Source organism: Branchiostoma belcheri, unplaced genomic scaffold, assembly GCF_001625305.1.
Source record: "Branchiostoma belcheri isolate BF01 breed outbred unplaced genomic scaffold, Haploidv18h27 scaffold4, whole genome shotgun sequence".
Taxonomy (NCBI): Eukaryota; Metazoa; Chordata; class Leptocardii; order Amphioxiformes; family Branchiostomatidae; genus Branchiostoma; species Branchiostoma belcheri.
Window position 1 is genome coordinate 4238318 of NW_017804020.1, and position 18975 is coordinate 4257292.

At 41.9% G+C, this 18975-nt stretch overlaps 2 protein-coding genes across 2 annotated transcripts in view; one reads left to right on the forward strand and one right to left on the reverse strand.

Moving 5' to 3' along the window:
* LOC109476933 (polycystic kidney disease protein 1-like 2) overlaps nt 1-7627 on the reverse strand; it is a 16172-nt gene extending 8545 nt beyond the window's left edge. The window contains exons 1-13 of the mRNA XM_019777950.1: nt 7357-7627; nt 6823-7095; nt 6437-6559; nt 5407-5691; nt 4826-4954; nt 4060-4118; nt 3766-3846; nt 3506-3574; nt 2744-2834; nt 2450-2607; nt 2082-2324; nt 1303-1789; nt 1041-1189 (exon numbers count right to left, since the gene is read on the reverse strand). Coding sequence (XP_019633509.1) covers nt 1041-1189; nt 1303-1789; nt 2082-2324; nt 2450-2607; nt 2744-2834; nt 3506-3574; nt 3766-3846; nt 4060-4118; nt 4826-4954; nt 5407-5691; nt 6437-6559; nt 6823-7095; nt 7357-7618 — 2409 coding nt within the window. The 5' untranslated portion in view covers nt 7619-7627. The remainder of the gene's footprint in view (nt 1-1040; nt 1190-1302; nt 1790-2081; nt 2325-2449; nt 2608-2743; nt 2835-3505; nt 3575-3765; nt 3847-4059; nt 4119-4825; nt 4955-5406; nt 5692-6436; nt 6560-6822; nt 7096-7356) is intronic.
* A 7270-nt stretch (nt 7628-14897) lies between these two features.
* On the forward strand, nt 14898-18903 carry LOC109476934 (stress response protein nst1-like). Its single transcript, XM_019777951.1, has 4 exons — nt 14898-15117; nt 16032-16796; nt 17901-18197; nt 18439-18903. The coding sequence occupies exons 1-4, from the start codon at nt 15019-15021 to the stop codon at nt 18901-18903; spliced, it is 1626 nt and encodes a 541-aa protein (XP_019633510.1). The 5' UTR covers nt 14898-15018.
* The last annotated feature ends 72 nt before the right edge of the window (nt 18904-18975 follow it).

Here is an 18975-nt window from a genome sequence, read left to right on the forward strand (position 1 = left end):
TGACAATAGACGATCACACCGTCTGCTGCACATGTCTGTCCAATCATTTCAATGAATGAATGAATGAAAGACCTTTATTGTACGTTTGTGCTCTAACAAGCTAAGTACAGGTCATGGATAGACAAAGACATGGATACAGCAATGATACTTAAACTATACATACTAATGTGATCTACTATTTACATTGTTCGACTTCTTCTCGCTTCTTGACACAGTTATAGATGTACGAGCATATAGAATTAGTGATACATGGCTTGTCAAGTTTCATAAGAAATAGGAATTTTTCTGATTCATTTAAATGTGCAAAGCTGGGGAACTTATCTATTATATAAGAATATAGGGAATCTCTCTCATTACTATATAACGTACAATTGACTACGAAATGATACTCATCCTCAATCTTATTTAAATCGCAAAATTGGCAAATCCTTTGCTCTAGAGGAATGCGGTTGTGTCTGCCTTTTTCTATGTGGAGTTTGTGTGAACTTATCCGGAGTTTTGTGAAGACTGTTCTGTGTCGAATGTTTGTAATTTTCAGGTAATTTTCCTCGTGGTAAGTATTTTTTAATAATCTGTATGTCCGTAATTTGTTGTTGTTCCGCATTTCTGATATAAAAGATTGGAGATACATGTCCTTAAGACGTTGGTTGATGGAAGATATAATTTGGGGCAAATTGAAGGTAGAAGACAAGGACGAATGCCAAACATAGGCAAAACCGCTTTCCTCTAGTGTCTTACGAACACCAGCAGCCCAGCATTTGGCACCTACCGCATCTAAATCAAATTGGCACAAAAGGGCGTCTGTAGAGAGACTGTCAGCTGGCACGTTCTGGCGTATAATAATAAGTACTAGGTAAGGTTGTAATATCTTGTTACAATCAAATGGGGCTAGTCATGGGTTTTAACTAATAACAAAGGAATTTTATGAATTTACCTATTTCTGCACTGTGAGTGGTCAAATATATATTATCTTCATCAAAAGTACTTTTAATGACGTGTTTGGCTAAATCATTTCATTTGTAAATACTAATAGAACCCACCGAGCAGCCGTCCGGTCTCCAGGCTTCCTGCGTCTCGCTCCAGAAGACACAGCCCAAACGGGCCCATTCCATCCGGTAGGCGTAGAAGTCAGTGGCGTGTGGTTCCTTCACTTCGGGTCTGTTCTCAATGCCACACTCCGTCACTGGTCCTGACAATAAGAAGGTTTATAACACCTTCCTAACATAAGACAATTCCACTTTATCTGGCACAACATTCACCTTCTACTTCTGTCAAGCATGTTTGTGTTTCAAAACTACTCACCAAGTATTTGGACCTTGATGTAGTAATCCACAGGACCATCCTCTCCCGAGATGAACATTCTAACCTCTGTCTTCTGTGTGTCTTCCTCACCACTCAGAGTTTTCATCAAGGCACACTCCTCGGGTAGGACGTACGTCTCTGTGGACATGTTGTAGTTTTGGTCATCAGGGCGGCCGCCGTACCTGCCTGACACACGGTAAACCACACTGGTGTTCAGCGGGGTGATTGTGACAAGGAAGCCTTCTGCGGCATTGGTGAGGTTCAGCAAATGGTTACTGGAACTTCCGTTTCCTTGGGCAAGGATGGTGACGGTTGTTGTTGCTGGTTTGTTTGCGGATTTGGCCGGAATGGTGATAATGAAGTCTTCCGTCAGGTTGTTGAAGGCCGCGGGGATGTTGTTCTGTTGGAGTGACAGCTCCATGACAGACGAATGTGGTTGGTACTCCCCGCGCCCCCAGGTAAAATGGTTCTGTTGAAACTGCATGAACTGATGTACAAAAAAATGCCCGATAGCTCATTGTCATGTTTGTAACAAGAGTAGAACATGTATACTATTTTTATGGAAAAATTTATTGTACAGAAAATTATAAACAAATGACGTATATCATGAATAATAAGTATAGTCCGAGAATCCAAAGCCATTGGGGAAAGAGGGGACAAAAACCATGTACAACTTCTTAACAATGATGAGAATTGAACTGTTACATTGATATCATCACACAGGTAGAAGAGAGGAAAGACATTCAGGATCATTGATGAAGTGGGAACATGACATTTACCTCTATAGCGACGCTGTGCGGCGTATAGTCCGCGAAAAGCGCTGCTCTAGACGGAAGTTGGAAGCTCCCATCCTCCGTCTGGACGACCTGGCCTCCAAACCGGTCGCCCCAGATCTTCTGGGCATGTAGCGTGATGCCGCCCCTCTCGATGATGACCGCCGGGGCTCCTGGCCTCATTGCACCGATGATGGCGTTGAACAGACCGTGCAGGACCTGGCGGGCTTCCAGGACAAATTTTCGTCTCTGTAAGAGGAATTTGCATTCCGTAATCAAAACATACAGGTGACAGAGTGGAAATCACGTCCGGCTTGCGAGTTTGTTTATCTACAGAATTTCAAGAGACTCAATTTTTAATGATTTTTTGTTACCTTGGCTTGATTCTCCTGCTTCTTTTCTTCCGCCTTTTGAAAGCGCTCCTTTGGAGAGAGACTCTGGTCCTCTTCCAGATCAGAGGTGAGCTTCACATCAGCCTCTTCTTCATCTCTCTCTGGTTCCTCAAGCAGAGAACTAACAGACTCCACCAGAGCTGCAGAAAACAGACCTTTAAATTACCTGCAACCTTGTTTTTCTGCAGGTTGCATGTGGTTGTGAATACCCCAAAACGTCGGAATACATAACAAGAAGATCAGAAACAGTACGACTGAACATGACATTATACTTACCTCCTCCCACAGACTGGACAGTCAACGGGTCAGACATGTCCAGCTGGTCCAGTTTGCTGGTGATGGACTTCAGAACACCCATGATTATGTCCTATATGGCAGCGTAAATCTGACTAAATGTATGTCAGGCAGAATTTCACTAATCGAACAAAGATTTACATTATCGTGAGAAAAGACTTTCAATTTGATAATGTCTGGAAAATGAAATATTTGTTCAGCACATTGAAGTACAGAGCAAGATGAATATCCATTGGCATGCTGCAGCTGCAGATCTAAATATTGAAAAGGAATGCCAAAATACAACCTACTTGTCATAAAAGTTGTGCCATGCATAACACAACTTACATGCATGCTACCGGTATTAGGCACAAACATACATAAATCAGAATTAGAGAAAGATCAATTTGAATGTTTTCTGCACAGTTGCAAGCCGTAGTTTTGAGAAGCCATGTTGTAGTTGTAGGTGAGTAGTCAAACGATTCAGCTTTGTAAACAAAAAATCCAATCAGAGACTTGTACCTTATCCTCCTGTGGTATGCCAGGACAGGACTTAACGACGGGTGATAATAACTCAGACACCATTTGCAGACGTTCCGGCGTCTGGGCCCGACCAGTTACAGAGGCCCATGTTTTAAATGCCTTCCTGCACATCTACATCAACGAATAACAAGATTGAGCACCTTTGTTTCTTAACATGACCCTAAAAGCTTTCACGAATGTTTCCCAATGTTTAACAACTACAGACTACCAAACATGGCTTACCTGCGCCTTTTCCTCAGCAGCTGATATCGGCTGCCCCAACACAACATCATCTCCTGAGACATCTGCAGCCTTCTCATTAAAGCACGATAAAGTTGCAGAAAAAAGTTGCTGGTTAGCAACAAATCAAAGAACTAGGTTCATGTAAATGTAACATAAGATTCTACTCCCATACCACAGTGACCATGCGTATGGAAATTTCTAAAAAAAAAAGATACCAGTCTAGTGAATGAGGGACCCATCTTTTTTCCAGTTAGACTAACCTGAGCCAGAATCTGGAGCACATCCTGTGGGCTTGAGCCGACGGATTCTGCATAGATGCTCTCCAGACTGATAACAAGTGCCTATTGAACGGGAATTAAGGGCAGCAGATTCAGAATACTAGATAATGGTATACCTTACAATTGGATAGGAATTAAGGGAAGTGCAGTCAGAATATTAGATACGTGCCTTACTATTGCACAGGATGATAAAGAATGGATATACAAATCTAATGTTTGGAAAGAAGTCCCATTTAAATCCCATCTAGCTGTAGAACTGCACAGTTTACAGTTTACCCGATCAGCTGACGTTGCCTTGTTGCCGCCCGGCGGCCTGCTGATGGTCTCTGTGGTTCCTACACAACAGAAACAGAAATGTAATTATTCAATTACTAACCACGTTTTACCTTTACAATGACATTGAAGCATGGCATTCTTTTACTCAATATAACATTGAAGGCAATGATGGGTTTGTAATTTAAGAGTAGATTCTATTGTCAAGGGAAGAGCATAGTTTCAAAAGCTTCCCCCAGTCACTCAAATTCAGAAAAGAAGACAGTTATGAGACTGTACAAATTTACACCAGTTTACACATATATATTTTATCACACTAGATACACGGACTAATAACATTAATGCATCATATGTGAACCTTGTAAAAAGTGACTAGCCTGCTCCATGTATTTGCTCAGATGTAAACAGATATTAAGAACGTACCATCTGCGTCTGATCCGAGTTGTACAGTTGGAGTTGATGGTCTGGTGGACATGGATGTGGGCATCCCACTTGTCTGCTTAGTTGTTTCAGCAGCTGATGGTGTGGTGGCTGTAGAGAAGAAACATTAGTATCAAAATATGAATACATGTTAAGACGAATTTCTAAAGTTTTGGGGTATAACGATACTAACACTACAGCTGATATCATTGGAACATCAGGCTTCATCAAGCAAAACATGAGTACTTGTTGAAAAGCAAATATTATCATAGACTCAAGTGACAGGCCCTATAAAAAGTGTCCATTGCTTAATGATGGCCTCTCCAGTGTTTCAGTGCTGGAAACCTACCGTCATCAGATGCTTCCTCGTCCGACCCAGCTTCCCATACAGTCGAGGTTTCAGGTTTGGTGGAAAGGCGGATGGTCATCCGGCTTGTCTGCTGGGTTGTAGCAGCAGGAATTGTGGTTGGTGTGGCGGCTGGCAGAGAAAAGACTCAGGGTTAACTGACAAAAACACAGCCAAGAAGACTGTACAGTTTTGTACTCTGAGACAAATCTAATCTTAAGGTTTTAGCATGTATCTGGACTAAATCCATTATTTCCTAAATTTTTGGAAGACAAATATGGAATAAGCAATGTGGAATAAACATAGTACATCAAATCACGTGTTTCTCCCATAGCTTTAAATACAAATACAATGAACCTTTTGATTAGTAGTAATACATAGTTATGAGTGTGCTTGACTACAGAACAGTTCCTCATGTAAAGAATGCCCGCTTTCCAAAAACTACTAGTAACTTTTCTTACATTGTACAAAATGTTTTATTCACCATGACCACAGCAATGCACAACCTGGCAATGTTATGGTATCAACAGAGAGTCGGAATAAGATCCATCTTTGGATTCATCAACAGTCAACAAAAGCTAAACTCTCCCTACCTGTAATTGCCCGTATCACTGTCGCCTCGCTCTGTGACCTCCAACCACCTGAAGAGAACAGGGCCGTCACCCTGATGATGTAAGCAGTCTCCGGTACCAGGCCGACCACCGGAAACCACGCATCGTCAGTGCTCTGATTGACAGCTGTCGTCAGGTCCAGCTCGGACACCACCACACGGTACCCCTGAAGGTTAGGGTCAGGGGATGGAGACCACGTGACCTTGAACCCTTCGTCCGTAATGTCAGTTACAGCCAGGTCAATTGGTGAATCCACAGCTGCAAGAAAAAGGATTGTTAAGAAATGTTTACTCTTGAAATAGATGTAAATAGAGCACCAAATGTAATTTATGCGCTCATTATAACCTACAGCCTAAATAATGCATCTAAAATTATTTTTAAAGGCCTGTAAGTTTAGGTCACAAAAGTATGCAGCTTCACTTTTCTAAATAAAACAGAATTAAGGGATAAAGATTAATACATAATTTGTGAAAGAGGACAACTGTTACTGGTGTATGCGATACCTTCATCACAAAGCTGTGTCTTCCATCCATCTCTACAGCCAGCCGAGCAGACACCCGATACTGGGTCACAGTTCACGTCCCCACCCAGGCAGTGGCCGCACACTGTGAAACAAAGAACTTAGTATTAACACAACCAGAGGTTATGTCATGTTCCTTTTACTAGACTTTCATTTCAAATGTTGCATCAAAATTCCAATTACACCTGCATTTCAAAACTTTCCCATGCAGGTAAACTTGGGCTAACAGAGAAAAGTGTAGTTTGTTTGTTTGTTTGTTTATTTATTTAAATGCAACAGTGCATAACAAGTGGCAACCAGGCAGGCAGTAGTTAGAAAAGTATATTTAAAAGTTACATGAAAGAATTGGCTGCTTGTCAAAATATTGCTTTGATGTCAAGAAGAAAGCGTTAAGAATAAAGTCAAAGAAGAAGGGCTTTGCGTATTTGAACTGTGTAAATAAATATACACCTGTGTGGCAAACTACGTATCACACAATTTTACCTCGACAGCCGTAGGCATCTTCCTTAAGCACGAAGCCCTGTAGACAGAAGCACCTGTAGCTCCCGGGGACGTTGGTGCAGATCTGGTCACACCGACCGTTCTCTGTCGCACATTCGTCGGGCTCTGCAAAGACATTACAATACAGAGGCAAATTTAAGATCTGAAACACTTATAAATGTTACCTCTACAATAGCCGCAATTTCACAAGTTAAAATTTCTTATCTGAAAGCTAAATCATGGTCAAAATTTTGTAGAGTAAAATATTAACGTTGGGCGGGATGTGCCATATGGGGTTTGGCCCAGTATAAAAGAGATGTAACTTTAGGTGTCAAGATTCTACATCAGAGCAAAAACAGTGAATTAAATAACTGGTGAAGTTGACTCACCAGTCTCATTCTGGCCGACTAGAGGCAGACTTTCATAGCGAACTCCGATGGTGATGATCTCCACCTTGTACATCACAGCGGGCTGGAGGCCGTCAATGACAGCAGATGTATCTCCTGGACCTGGAGAGGGGATGAGCTGTTCTGTCGCCGCCACCTGTCCGTACATGACGCGGTATCCGGTCACGACCGCATCAGGGGGCACCCAGGTGAACCTCAGCGAGGTCGTCGTCTCGGTCACAGGAACGAACTCCAGGTCAGTAGAGGAGACCGTTCCTGAAAATAAAGGGTAAAAATTACTGTCTTCACCAAGCTTCATGAACTAAATTTTAAAAGGAACTCGAAGTTAAAGAAGCTTTCCCCTTTCTCACATTGCAAAATTATAGTTTCTATATGATGTCTAAATGTCTAGGCACTATTCTTCATAATCATAGCTTAAATTAATTTAGCAAACGTCTGCAAATGTCACTGTCTCAAGGACATGTATCTTATCATGGTAAAGCCAGGCTTACTTCATCAGAAGTAGGTTTTCCTTACTTGTGGTTGCCTCTGTCGTTGTCGCGTTGCTCTGTGCCCAGCGACCATCAGGCAGGACCGACACCGTCACCCTGATGATGTAATCAGTGTCCAGTGTCAGTCCCACCACCTGAAGATATGTCTGACCCGTGCTCTGATTGACAGCTGTCGTCAGGTCCAGCTCGGACACCACCACACGGTACCCCTGAAGGTCAGGGTGTGGGGATGGAGACCACGTGACCTTGAAACCGTCAACCGTGATGTCAGTTATGGTCAGGTTCATTGGTGGATCAATAGCTGTGGGAAGACAATATTCAAGATGAGAAATAACAACTATACTTTTATCTGCTGACTATGTGCTCTTACTATCATCATACAAGCAGATGCGTTACGCAGAGGAGCGGTTATGCTGGCTATGCTGATACAGATGTAAAAAAAATTCCTGTATACAAAGGATACATTCGTATTATTCTGAATGTTGCTGATTGTCTATCTGTAGCTGTAAAGCAAAGAGGTCACAACACATTATATGTCTTAAACTAGAGTTCAGCGATCTCATACCTCCATGACAGTTTAGTGCTTTCGTAAATCTAATGCATGGTGATGACCACCTGTAAACGGCTTACATTTGCAATTCTGCTCAATAGCAAAATTTTTATGCAAAATTATTCACATGACCCCTACCTGGCAACACACTGGTACCTTTACCATTTGGCATGGCGGTATGACATACCTTTACCAAAGTGACTTATTCTACATTTTTTCACTGCGATTATGCAAATTACAATAGTGCCATTTGCATATATCAGTTGATCATAATCTCCACCCACTGACAAGATAGCTTTTCCTAATAAATTATGCAAATGAGATCCTGATTTGAATTAACTATGTTTAGTATAATGTTCACCTTCACTGAACTTCCAATTATGGCAAGTATTAAATTCCCAGCCGTTACTACTATAACTTGTGAGACGATTTATTACTGCAAACTGTCTTACCTGTGCATGTTGGGACAGACCCACCCCAAATTCGGTCCGCGTGGCACCTCACACTAGAGGCTCCTTCCAGCTCGTACCCCGGGTTACAGGTGAACCTCACCACGTCATTGTAGGAGTTCGTTCCTTCGGTACTCAGCGCTCCATTATCTGGCGGAGTCAGCGTTGGGCATTGGGTAGCTGATGGGATAGACAGATGTTGATCAATAAAATTTTTATTCTAGCATATGTTGTGCAGACTCTATTTCATTTAGTTTCTCCATCTTCTACAACTGCTCTTAGCTTCTGAAATGGTAAGAGCAATACCACAACACAGGTTATACCCTGAAAAAGGCTAATGTAATAGCCTCAGGTGTCCAAAACTACTTAAGCTGCCGAGTCGCTTTCAAGAATAAGACCTTTTAGTTGCCCCATATCACATCACAGTAATCCAATTTGGGCAAAATCATGCCGTTAAAAACGTTTAATTTACCTTGATATAAAATAATAGAATCTATTTCATATTCATTTACAAACTTGGTGAATCCCTCACCCACACCCACATCAATTAGATTCTGGTCAAACCAGACACAAATGTATTTTTGTGTCTTTTGAATGGTTGTTAATGTCCGATATGAAATCTTATATTTAGAGTGAATTAAAAGTTGATAGTGCCTAATACTTAATACTACTTACCTGGTGAGCCTGCACACACGGTGTACACAATCCTGTCTCCGCTCCCGTCTGAGCGGAAGGCTGCTTCTATGTTGTACAGACCGAGACGACTCTCGTATATCCCACGTTGGCACACGGTGTGGTGACAGCTGTTAAAGGCGAAGCTCCTGCCTGCTGTATACGTAGCCGCAGCTGAGAAAGCCAAGTTCGCCACCGCAGCTACACGGGCGGCCGGGTTACAGCTGAGCACGTTTCTGATGTAGGGATCAGAGTTGTACTCAGTCACACACCTAGAAACATAACAACGCTTGTAAGATAGTTCAACCATTGTTAAGTCTTCACCCCTTGTAACAAAAGATGTAGTAGACAGTGGACTGTAGATTAACTTTGTCTGGCCTCCCTAAGAATTGTGAACTTCACATGTACTGAAGGCAATATAGGACATACTGACTGGATTCACACCAATTAAATCTTTAGTGTGGAGCTGCAGTGTGCTATGACAGGATTAACCAGCATGCACTATATGACATAATTGACCAGCGTGCACTATGACAGGATTAACTAGTGTGCACTATGACAAGATTAACCAGTGTGCACAATGACTGTTCTGAATGTCACTCGTCCTACCGGATACGAAGGGGGTCGCTGTTGCTCCCACCCTCGAGGGCCATGTCCTCTCCACAGCCCGTGGACCTCACTCCGTATTCGATACATAGGTTTTGGTAGTCCTTGCACCAGTCCAAAGTGGCAGACAGGCCGTCAGCTGGCAGCCTTGCCTCCAAGACGAAGAAGTCGACTCCTTGGTACTGTTGGTTTGCAGTACGGAGGACCTCAAAGGCATGATTTCCTGGTGAGAAAATGGAACTTAAGTTCGTATAAAAAATTTATCATGGGGCCGTGTGGCATAGTGGTAGCGTCTTCGGCTCGGACCTTGGGAAAGGCACTTGACACGACTTTCCTCACTTTAGGCCATGTTGATTTTATTATATGGATGATCCGCGCACGCATGAATTTTCGGCCGTTTTCAACCATACTGTAAATCTGAACAAAACAGTTTCAAACTGAGCAAATATATACCGTAAATTGAAAAAAGATATTTGAAACCGATACCAATGTCGCATAATGAATGAAAAAGACAAAAATATGAAGAAATGAATTTAAAGAGTAGCTCTATATAATCAAATCAACATGGACTTACTAGCTTTCTAACGAAAGGCATGTCACCTCGTAAGGGGCGGTACAACCCCGACCAAGGACCTTGCCCCGACCAATACAGTCGACCGATGATGATGATGATGATGAACATGGGGGCAGCCTGTCGATAGCACTTGTAAAGTTAAAGAGAACTAGAAAGGCCGACATTTGCTTTGGAGCAAATTCAGCAGATGGCTTCACATACCCCGTACCAAAAAATGGGCCTGCCCCCTCCCGCACAAATGGATTGTCCTTTAATCACCCCTGTCAAAAATGGGAAGTGTTTCATCAGTCTGTGCCGCCATGAAGCAATGGAATCTTCCAATGCCTTCCGAAAATGTTTCTAGTTTATATACTTAATCTTATTAATGACTGAACACACGTACACTGTGCACTCCGTACAAGATTCCCGAGGACCATACACAGAACACAAGGAACTCGGTCCTTCACAGATTCCCAAGAAATCCATACACTTAACCAAGGCTATAGGGCCCTCTCAACCTCTATGACTCAACATTAACACCGTGAACTCGGTCCGTTTTGAGATTCGCGATAATTCTCCTTACAATGAACAACAACGTTGCAACAGCTTAATGCTGATTGGTCAATATCTAAAACTCGAGCAGAGCGCCCTGCACTAGATAGGCACGGTAAAAGTATAAAAGGAGGAGTGGTCCGATCTCTGTCATTCTTGATAAAGACTGAATTAAAGTCGAAACCGGTAGAAATCCGTCTCGAGTCTGTCATCTTCCCATCGCTACGAATGATATATAACATATAATGTTACTTTACAACTAGAGTTCCACGATCACATACCTTCGCCAAATGATGTTAATCTTTATGACTAAAAAAAGTATGTATTATTCCCCCAGATTATGCACATAGGATCCTCATTTCCATGAATTATATCAGTTGATCATAGACAGTCTAATCTTACAAAAAAATGTCATTCTAACATTTCCTCATAAATTATGCAAGTGAGGTCTTTATTTGAATAAGTTATGTTCACTTAACTTTCAAATACCTAAATATGACATTCCAGGCAGTTACCATTGATGAATTACAGCAATTTCTCATTAATTATGCAAATTAATTGTAAGTTTACATAATCAATATCTGTCTATATTTCTCTTGTTCTCAATTACATATGCTACAAGCTTCAATAGTTCTATTATGTAATACAACTGATTTATAGAATTTCTCCATAAATTATGCAAATTACATCCGAATTTGCATAATTGTCACATAATTATGTCAAGCATCAGAGCAGTCATATTGTTAACCATTGTCCGTTTGATTTAATGTAGGTGTTTGCGATCTTCCATGAGAATGTCAACCGGAAGGGACCACCGCCCTGAATTGGGTACAACATTGTTACAACAGGTGTTATGAACCAGTCACTGATGCACCCTTGCGGTGCGATGGTGTATTGCACAAGCATATTTTACATGTGAGTTATCTTCTGGAAATAATCGTGCTTGCCATGTTACTAGAAATAACTGATGCGACTATGCACAACATCTCATGCGCATTGATACATGCATGGAAAACAGCGTTTTGGCGGCTCTTTCTGCCAGTTTTGGGCGTGCCTTAAATGTGGTTCCATGCACATCGACATTTGCTGTGTGGCCGGCTCTGAACAATAACATCTAAATTATTCATCATGTAATGGCTGCTAAATCGTGTCACACCCACAATGTCCAAAGTGGTCTCGCCATTTCGTTCATAGATCGAGTGGCCTTATCGGGGAAGAGAAAATTTAGACTCTAAACATTTTTTTTTCAATTTTAAAAAATAGCAAGACCAAGATGGTGCTATATACAATTACGAAAGATATATCACACCCGTTTTATTTGTTACACTTCAATTCTGCTAACTATACTATTTTCTTCTTCCATCTATGTCTTCAGAATTTGGTCCTCCACTCTCGTATCATTCTTCTCTTAAGATTCCCTGCAACTTTGACGGTTAGTTAAAACAATAGGCAGAATATTACCTTGGACACCACTTCACATATTTCCATTACTTTGAAGTTTATTTTCTACTTATTTCTTTATTCATCCTAACATAATATTTAAAGACGAAGCCGTGGCCTGGTAAGGGATTTGAAAACGATTTGATGAGAATGATTTGTTTGCAATTCATGAACCTAAGTTTATGGTAAAATGCATATCATCCCGCTTGCATCTACTAATATCTCACAGCCAAGCTTTGTCACAATTTGTCTCAGTATGACCGAGTACAAGTCAACATTCGATTTTAACGAGCTTGGTTACTGGCTCATACGTTATACATGTGTTTAGAAAAGAGCAAAAGAGACGCAAGAATATAGAATATTCCGTAAAAAGCTCTAGATGTAATATACATCGGTTAAATAAAAGTACACTGACCAGGCATACTTGTATCACACCCAGCCTGTTCTGTACCAAAGCGTGGCAGCAAAATTATATTTACAGCTATGACGCACAGAACACATTAAAGTAAAAATAGATCTTCGGTAAGTTGTTACGCTAATAATAACACGATTTACGACATATTCGGTGCCTGTATCTGTTTTCGGGCGCGCGCGCTTGTTTTAGAACTCATGTCTCATCTCACCCTGTCCGCTTCCGATAGTGACGAAGCAAGCTGCAATCCAAGCGCTACAGAAGAGACGCAAAGCAAGCATTTTCCTCCGCTCTTCCCGTCTGTTTTAGTCCGGTAGAAATATGTAAAAGCACACGCCTAGCAATTGCAGTAAATGTAGAGATGTCATCGACCGACAGACTTCTTACCATGTTTATCGTTAATGAGATAGACATGTTGCTAGGAGGGCGAAACCATTGCAACAATGGGAAGGAAAATTTTCCATAATACGCGAGAACAGATTTACAGACATTGATGGAACTTCATGCTATTTACTATAAACGATTTAGACAATTGACTTTTGTAAACGAATTATTTTGGCACCACGTTCGCAATAAACCTCATCCTTTGTATGAAATAATTTTACATCACACCCGCTGTTACGATATTCAAGAGACCCAACTCTTGCTTTCAGTCAGATGGAAAACAAGGGAACAAATGGTAGTGGTCACCTTGGTCACCTAGCAACGGCATTTGTTTACTACTCCGACGGGTACTGCTGCTACGCCAATATGTACACGTTTTGCGTACAGCTAACGCCCCTGTAGCGTAATAAAATATCAAAATCCTGAAAGACATATTCATGACGGTAGGCACATATCTACTCAGATAGATATAACGTTACATACATACAGAAATATAGATAGATAGATATAGATAATTTTATATAGATATATAGATAGATATCAACAGGGCAATGGTGCAAGGAACCACATAAAGCACGCCCAAAACTGGAAGAAAGGGACGTCAAGCCGCTATTTGACATGAATCAATGCACATGAGATGTTGTCCATAGTCGCATCAGTCATTTCTAGTGACATGGCAAGCACGATTATTTCCAGAAGGTAACTCCTTTATAGTTGTGGTGTAGAGCCCACCCTCCATTCTGTTAAAGGCAATCTCAAAAACAGAAGGGATTGTTCTGGTTTTGCGGATTTTTTTCTGAATTATAACATTTAAAAAGACGGGATGACCGGCGAACACGGTGACGCATCGCGCGTGGTGCGTCTGGTCTGGCGAGCTGCAGTTACCGCCTAGTACTGTTCTAACAAGATGGCTGACGAGTCCCACGTCGTGCGACACACAAGGCAGTTAGAGTTGACGGTCTCTCCGGCCACCGGCTGGCGTTACAATGAACGATATAAATCGGCGCTCCGCCGCAAACTTCCGCTGATTTTCCGGATGTCTTTCTAAAATTCTAAGCTCAGCTGATATGGAATGGGAGCAATGTAAAATATGTAATTGTCAAAAAAGCAAGTTCTCGCCATTTTCAGCTTAGGAAACTAAAACGCTTTTGCAGTCTGCAGCCAAGACCTTTGGGACGTTTATTATTACTTACCGTGTACCCGCCCAGCTATAGAGTGTGTGACTTCGGTGTGGAATGCAGGTTTAACAATCTTATCATCTATAATAAATACAAAAGCGCGCGATCAGAATAATTCTCGGCACTGATTTCTCCTCCCATACCGTACGTACTGATGCACTAGTATCCAAATTTTACTCCCCAAGCAGAGATTGGTTGGTAAGATCGTGATCTTTCTAAATATGCATTAAAGCCATTATACACCGAAGTAGTAATTTATGATAGCTGATTTGCTTAATTCTGTCGCGCCGACCCTGTTGATTCTGGCAAAGAGCCATGAATGAGATCAGCACACAGCCTACTACTGCCCTAGCCCGTGCCCTGCCAGGACACTCCTGTATGCCCGCGAAGTGGAATATGGCGGGAAGTTGACAGAATAAACATGATGTATCATGAAAAAGAACTCTGAAGAGAAATGTGAATGCAAAGCCTATCATTATACACGGATAACATTAGATTTAGCTTCAGTAAACCATTCTATCGTTTTCAATGTAGACTGCAATAGTTTGGCAACCGGCCAGGTACTTTCCATGATGTAATGGTTTCACTTGTGATTGGAGAATATTATGGGTTTATCCTGACCTCGGGACTTTCCGACTCTTACGTTGAATTTATTCGACGTCAAAAATCCGAAAAGCGTAGACTGTTCCCGTCTGTTCGTTATGTTTTGCTAATTCTGTACATTGTCAAGACCTCTGGCTTTTTCGTACTTTCCGTGTACCATACTTTTCGGGGCGTCGAAATGAGGCATTTACTATTTAGACCCCTATAGGTGTTCTACTGTGTTCTCTTGCCTTCAGAACACACAGAACACATTTGTTGTACGTTTCATGTTGTGTGATCGCTGAAGCCATGGAACCAATGTTCTGCGATGAGTGTGGCGCTCGGACGAAGCAGAGAGATAACTTCTGCAACCATTGTGGGAACCAGTTAAGGACAAGAAGGGGCCTGGTGAGACAGTTTTAGATATCATATGAACACTTTCGTTTTCTATTGTGGTCTTTCTATCTAATGCTGGGCTACACCAATTATTGATAACTTTAATGCTTGTGAAAGTGAAAGCTGCTACATTCTGCTGGTCGTGTATGCTATCATGGGCAAATCAAGAGACATTTACAATCATTAGTTCCCCTTTCTTACTATTTGACTGACTTTATGTACGTACAAAAAGCTCTCAAAGACCCTGAAGACCCATCAAACCCCCAGTTTTCGGTATGCTATGGAGGCTAAACTATCCTGGGTACCATCCGGCTTTTGCTCCGCTACGCTCGAGTAATTTTGTCGAGAGTAGGGAGCAAATCCGGACGGTACCCAGGATAGCGCTAGCCCTCAACGGTGACGCAGTTTTGTAAGCACTGTTGATCCCCTGCTAGAGAGTAGACACAATTCATTTCATGAGGTGAACTACGGTGCACCCAAATCAACCCGTATATCACCTACCTTCCACCAGGTACTCTTAAAGGGGCAAAGTCGGCAAAAATATGGTCACTCCAGGGGAGTAGGTCCACCAGTATCGTTTCATTTCTCCTCTGGTTGGCAAATGAACTCTACGGTAGCTAACCCCCCTGGTCAAGTATTCTCCCTATTTGGCTAAATTGTAAGCTTTTTTAATCCTTAAAGGTAGTCTAATGGAGACTATTATATATCTCGCCCCTCACTTGAAGGGGAAGTACCATAAAACTTTTTTGTGCAAGTCAATCTTAAATCACGTACTAGAAACCGGTTACGTTACGTAACCATGATACGAGTAGGCTACTACAAACAGGTGGACACAACGTTGTTTATTGTGGATGCAGCCTGCCTTATGTATATATGTAATTACCGACAATTTTTCATTGCAATTTTCTTTAATTTTCTATACTCAGGTTTCGATGCTGGCGTCACAAATACCTGCACAGGCAATTGAAGGAAGATCTGCGTGTAAACAGTCTGAAGAAGCGTGGAAAGAGTCCGAGAGGCAGACTGCGCGGTTTACTCAGATACAGATGGTGTTAACGGAGAATCGGCAGGTTAACCAGGCTTATGATGATTTAGAAAAGAAGTACCAGAAGGCAATGGTTGTATTTAAAGAAAAATACCGACGGGCTAAGCAGGCTAATGTTGCTTTGTCGGAGAAACACCAAAAAGTTTTACAAATTAATGAAAAACAACATGAGCAGGCTCTGCAGGCTAAGGAAATGGAACATAAACAGGCCATTCTTGAAATGGAATATAGACATAGGCTGGCCATGCAGGATAGTGAAGAGAGGCATAAACAAGATGTGTTGGCTAGGGAAGAGAGGCATAAACAAGATGTGTTGGCTAGAGAAGAGAGGCATAAACAAGATGTCTTGGCTAGGGAAGAGAGGCATAAACAAGATGTGTTGGCTAGGGAAGAGAGACATAAACAAGATTTTATGGCTAGTGGCGAGAGGCATAAAAAAGATTTGTCAGCTAGTGACGAGTGGAATAGGCATAACTTGTTAGCTACTAACGACTGGAATAGGCAGGCTGCTCTGGCTAGTAGAGAGGACATGGAAGAGAGACACAAAGAAGATTTGCAAGATTTCAAAGATACGTATATGTTCAGTCAAGCTCTACTGACGGAAGGATCTGGCAACTATGGTCTTAAAGACCGGCACTCGAAGAAGGTAGGTTTTGCCGCTTCATAAACGGTGTCTGCTTTATTACCTCCATGAAAAATGGAGGTATTGTTTTGGGCGCGCGCGCGTGCGTGCGTGCGTGTGTGTGTGTGTGTTTCAAGCAGCATAATTCTTGAACCGTTGGATGGTATGCTGGTAAGTCTTAGGAAGACGAAGGTCAAGGTCAAATATGGGCCTTCTGGTGGATGACCTTGGCACTGCAGCAGAACTTCCGGTTTTTGTATCTTTTGTCCTGAACATGCTATGGTCTTGACTTGTGACAGATATTTTTTCCTGTCAGGAATGAGTAGTGTGGGTTTGGTCCACCTAGCAGCTTGTTCTGGAACTGCAGGGGACGAAATCTTTAAAAGCCAATAAGTCCAGATAGGAACAACGTATTTTCATCATTTTTGGTGTGTAGGTAGCTGAGAGAGAGTTGTACATAATTAAATGCAAATTATGCAAATGAGGACTTTATTTGCATAATTGATAAGGAAACTATATAATTAGTGTTTTACATTATAGTACTTTCATTCATGTAATGTATGTGATCTATGGCAGATGGAACATCAACAGATACCAATTATGCAAATGATGACCTAAATTGCATAATAAATGCGAAAGTTCTATGATTTCTTAATGGTGAATGATGACAATTCTATACCTTGTGACATGTGTACGTTACATAAATGTTAACAGCACTATTATGTTAATATAGAGATAATTTGCATAATTAGTGAGGACATGTTGAAATGAAATATTGCCAAAGGATAGGAGTTCGACACGCAAAACATTGTAAGTTGAGTTTAGAACACCATAAATTAAACTAGATTATATTAATTGCCACATTATTTCCATATTCAATGAAATAAATCATTTACATAAACTCTACATATTTCATGGAGGTATGAGATCTCCGAATTCTTGTTATTATTCCGTTGCCTTTTTTAAACTTTTTTTCTTAACATTTTTTCGAAAGGCATGGCAGTACATATTTTGTATGTTTTAAACGGTTTTACTTTCTATATAGGTGCTGGTCAATATTATTATACTACAATTATAAATGTTTCATAAGTTATATATGAGCGAAAACAATATTTGTGTTTGTTACAGAGTCCAAAGAATCCCGCAATATCCCGGCCCGCCCTTCATACCCGTGCAGACCGGCGACAAAGCAAGCGACGGCTTATCCCATCGCCACCCGTCTCCGGTGCCGGAGTCCATATTGACCGGCAACAAGACAGGCTACCGTCTTCCCCATCCCAAACCGCCCCTGACACCAGTACAGCAGCCGGTGTAGACCAGCGGCAGGACAGGCCACCGTCCCCCGAATCCCAACCCCAACCCAGCCCTGCCGTCGGTACAGTCTATGTGGAGCCGCAGCCCAGGCCACCGTCGCCATGGGAGGAGGTAAGTGTTGCTATCGTATGGTTATTACCTCCATGAAAATGGAGGTATTGTTTTTGGCGCGTCTGTGTGTGTGTTTGTGTGTGTGTGTGTTTCACAATACCTCCATTTTCATGGAGGTAAAAACTCATATATTTCATGGTATGAGATCTCCAAATTCTTGTTCCAAAATGTGTGGTTTGCGTATTGTTAACCAGGTAAAATTCAAGTTGTTATATTCTGATGAACACATTTCTTTCTGCAGGACGTAAACTGCTATTCATCTATAAGTCACAAAGACATCGCAGACTTCCTTCGTAACCACCGGGAGCGCCTTACAGACACAGACCGTAAACTTCTACAGGAAGCCATGACACTTGTTGTGCCCGAGTCTAATTGGGTTCTGAACCACGCAGAGATAACTGTGTACGGAGAGCAAATGACGGTAGTTTTCTATTCTGGTGAAAGAACCAACAAATATGTGGTGCGACTTGACTCGGAACTTAACCCAATCCATGAGGTGGAAGAAAGGGGATGGGGTCTTTCGGCGCGCGACGCCGCCCTGAGCGGCTGGGATTGGACTAAAGATGCGGTTCGAGGCGCGGTTAGCACGGCGGCTGGGGCTGCCGCTGGTGGTAGTCTGACCGGTATAACTAGTGGTTTGATTGGTGTCTGCAAGTCACTAGTATGGAAGGAGAAGGAGGAGAAGGAAGGTGATAAGCAGCAATAGCCCACGTTTTTACTCCAAGCTACGTTGCTACAGAGTGCTTGATTAATGCTGGCAAACCGCCCTTGCTATTTG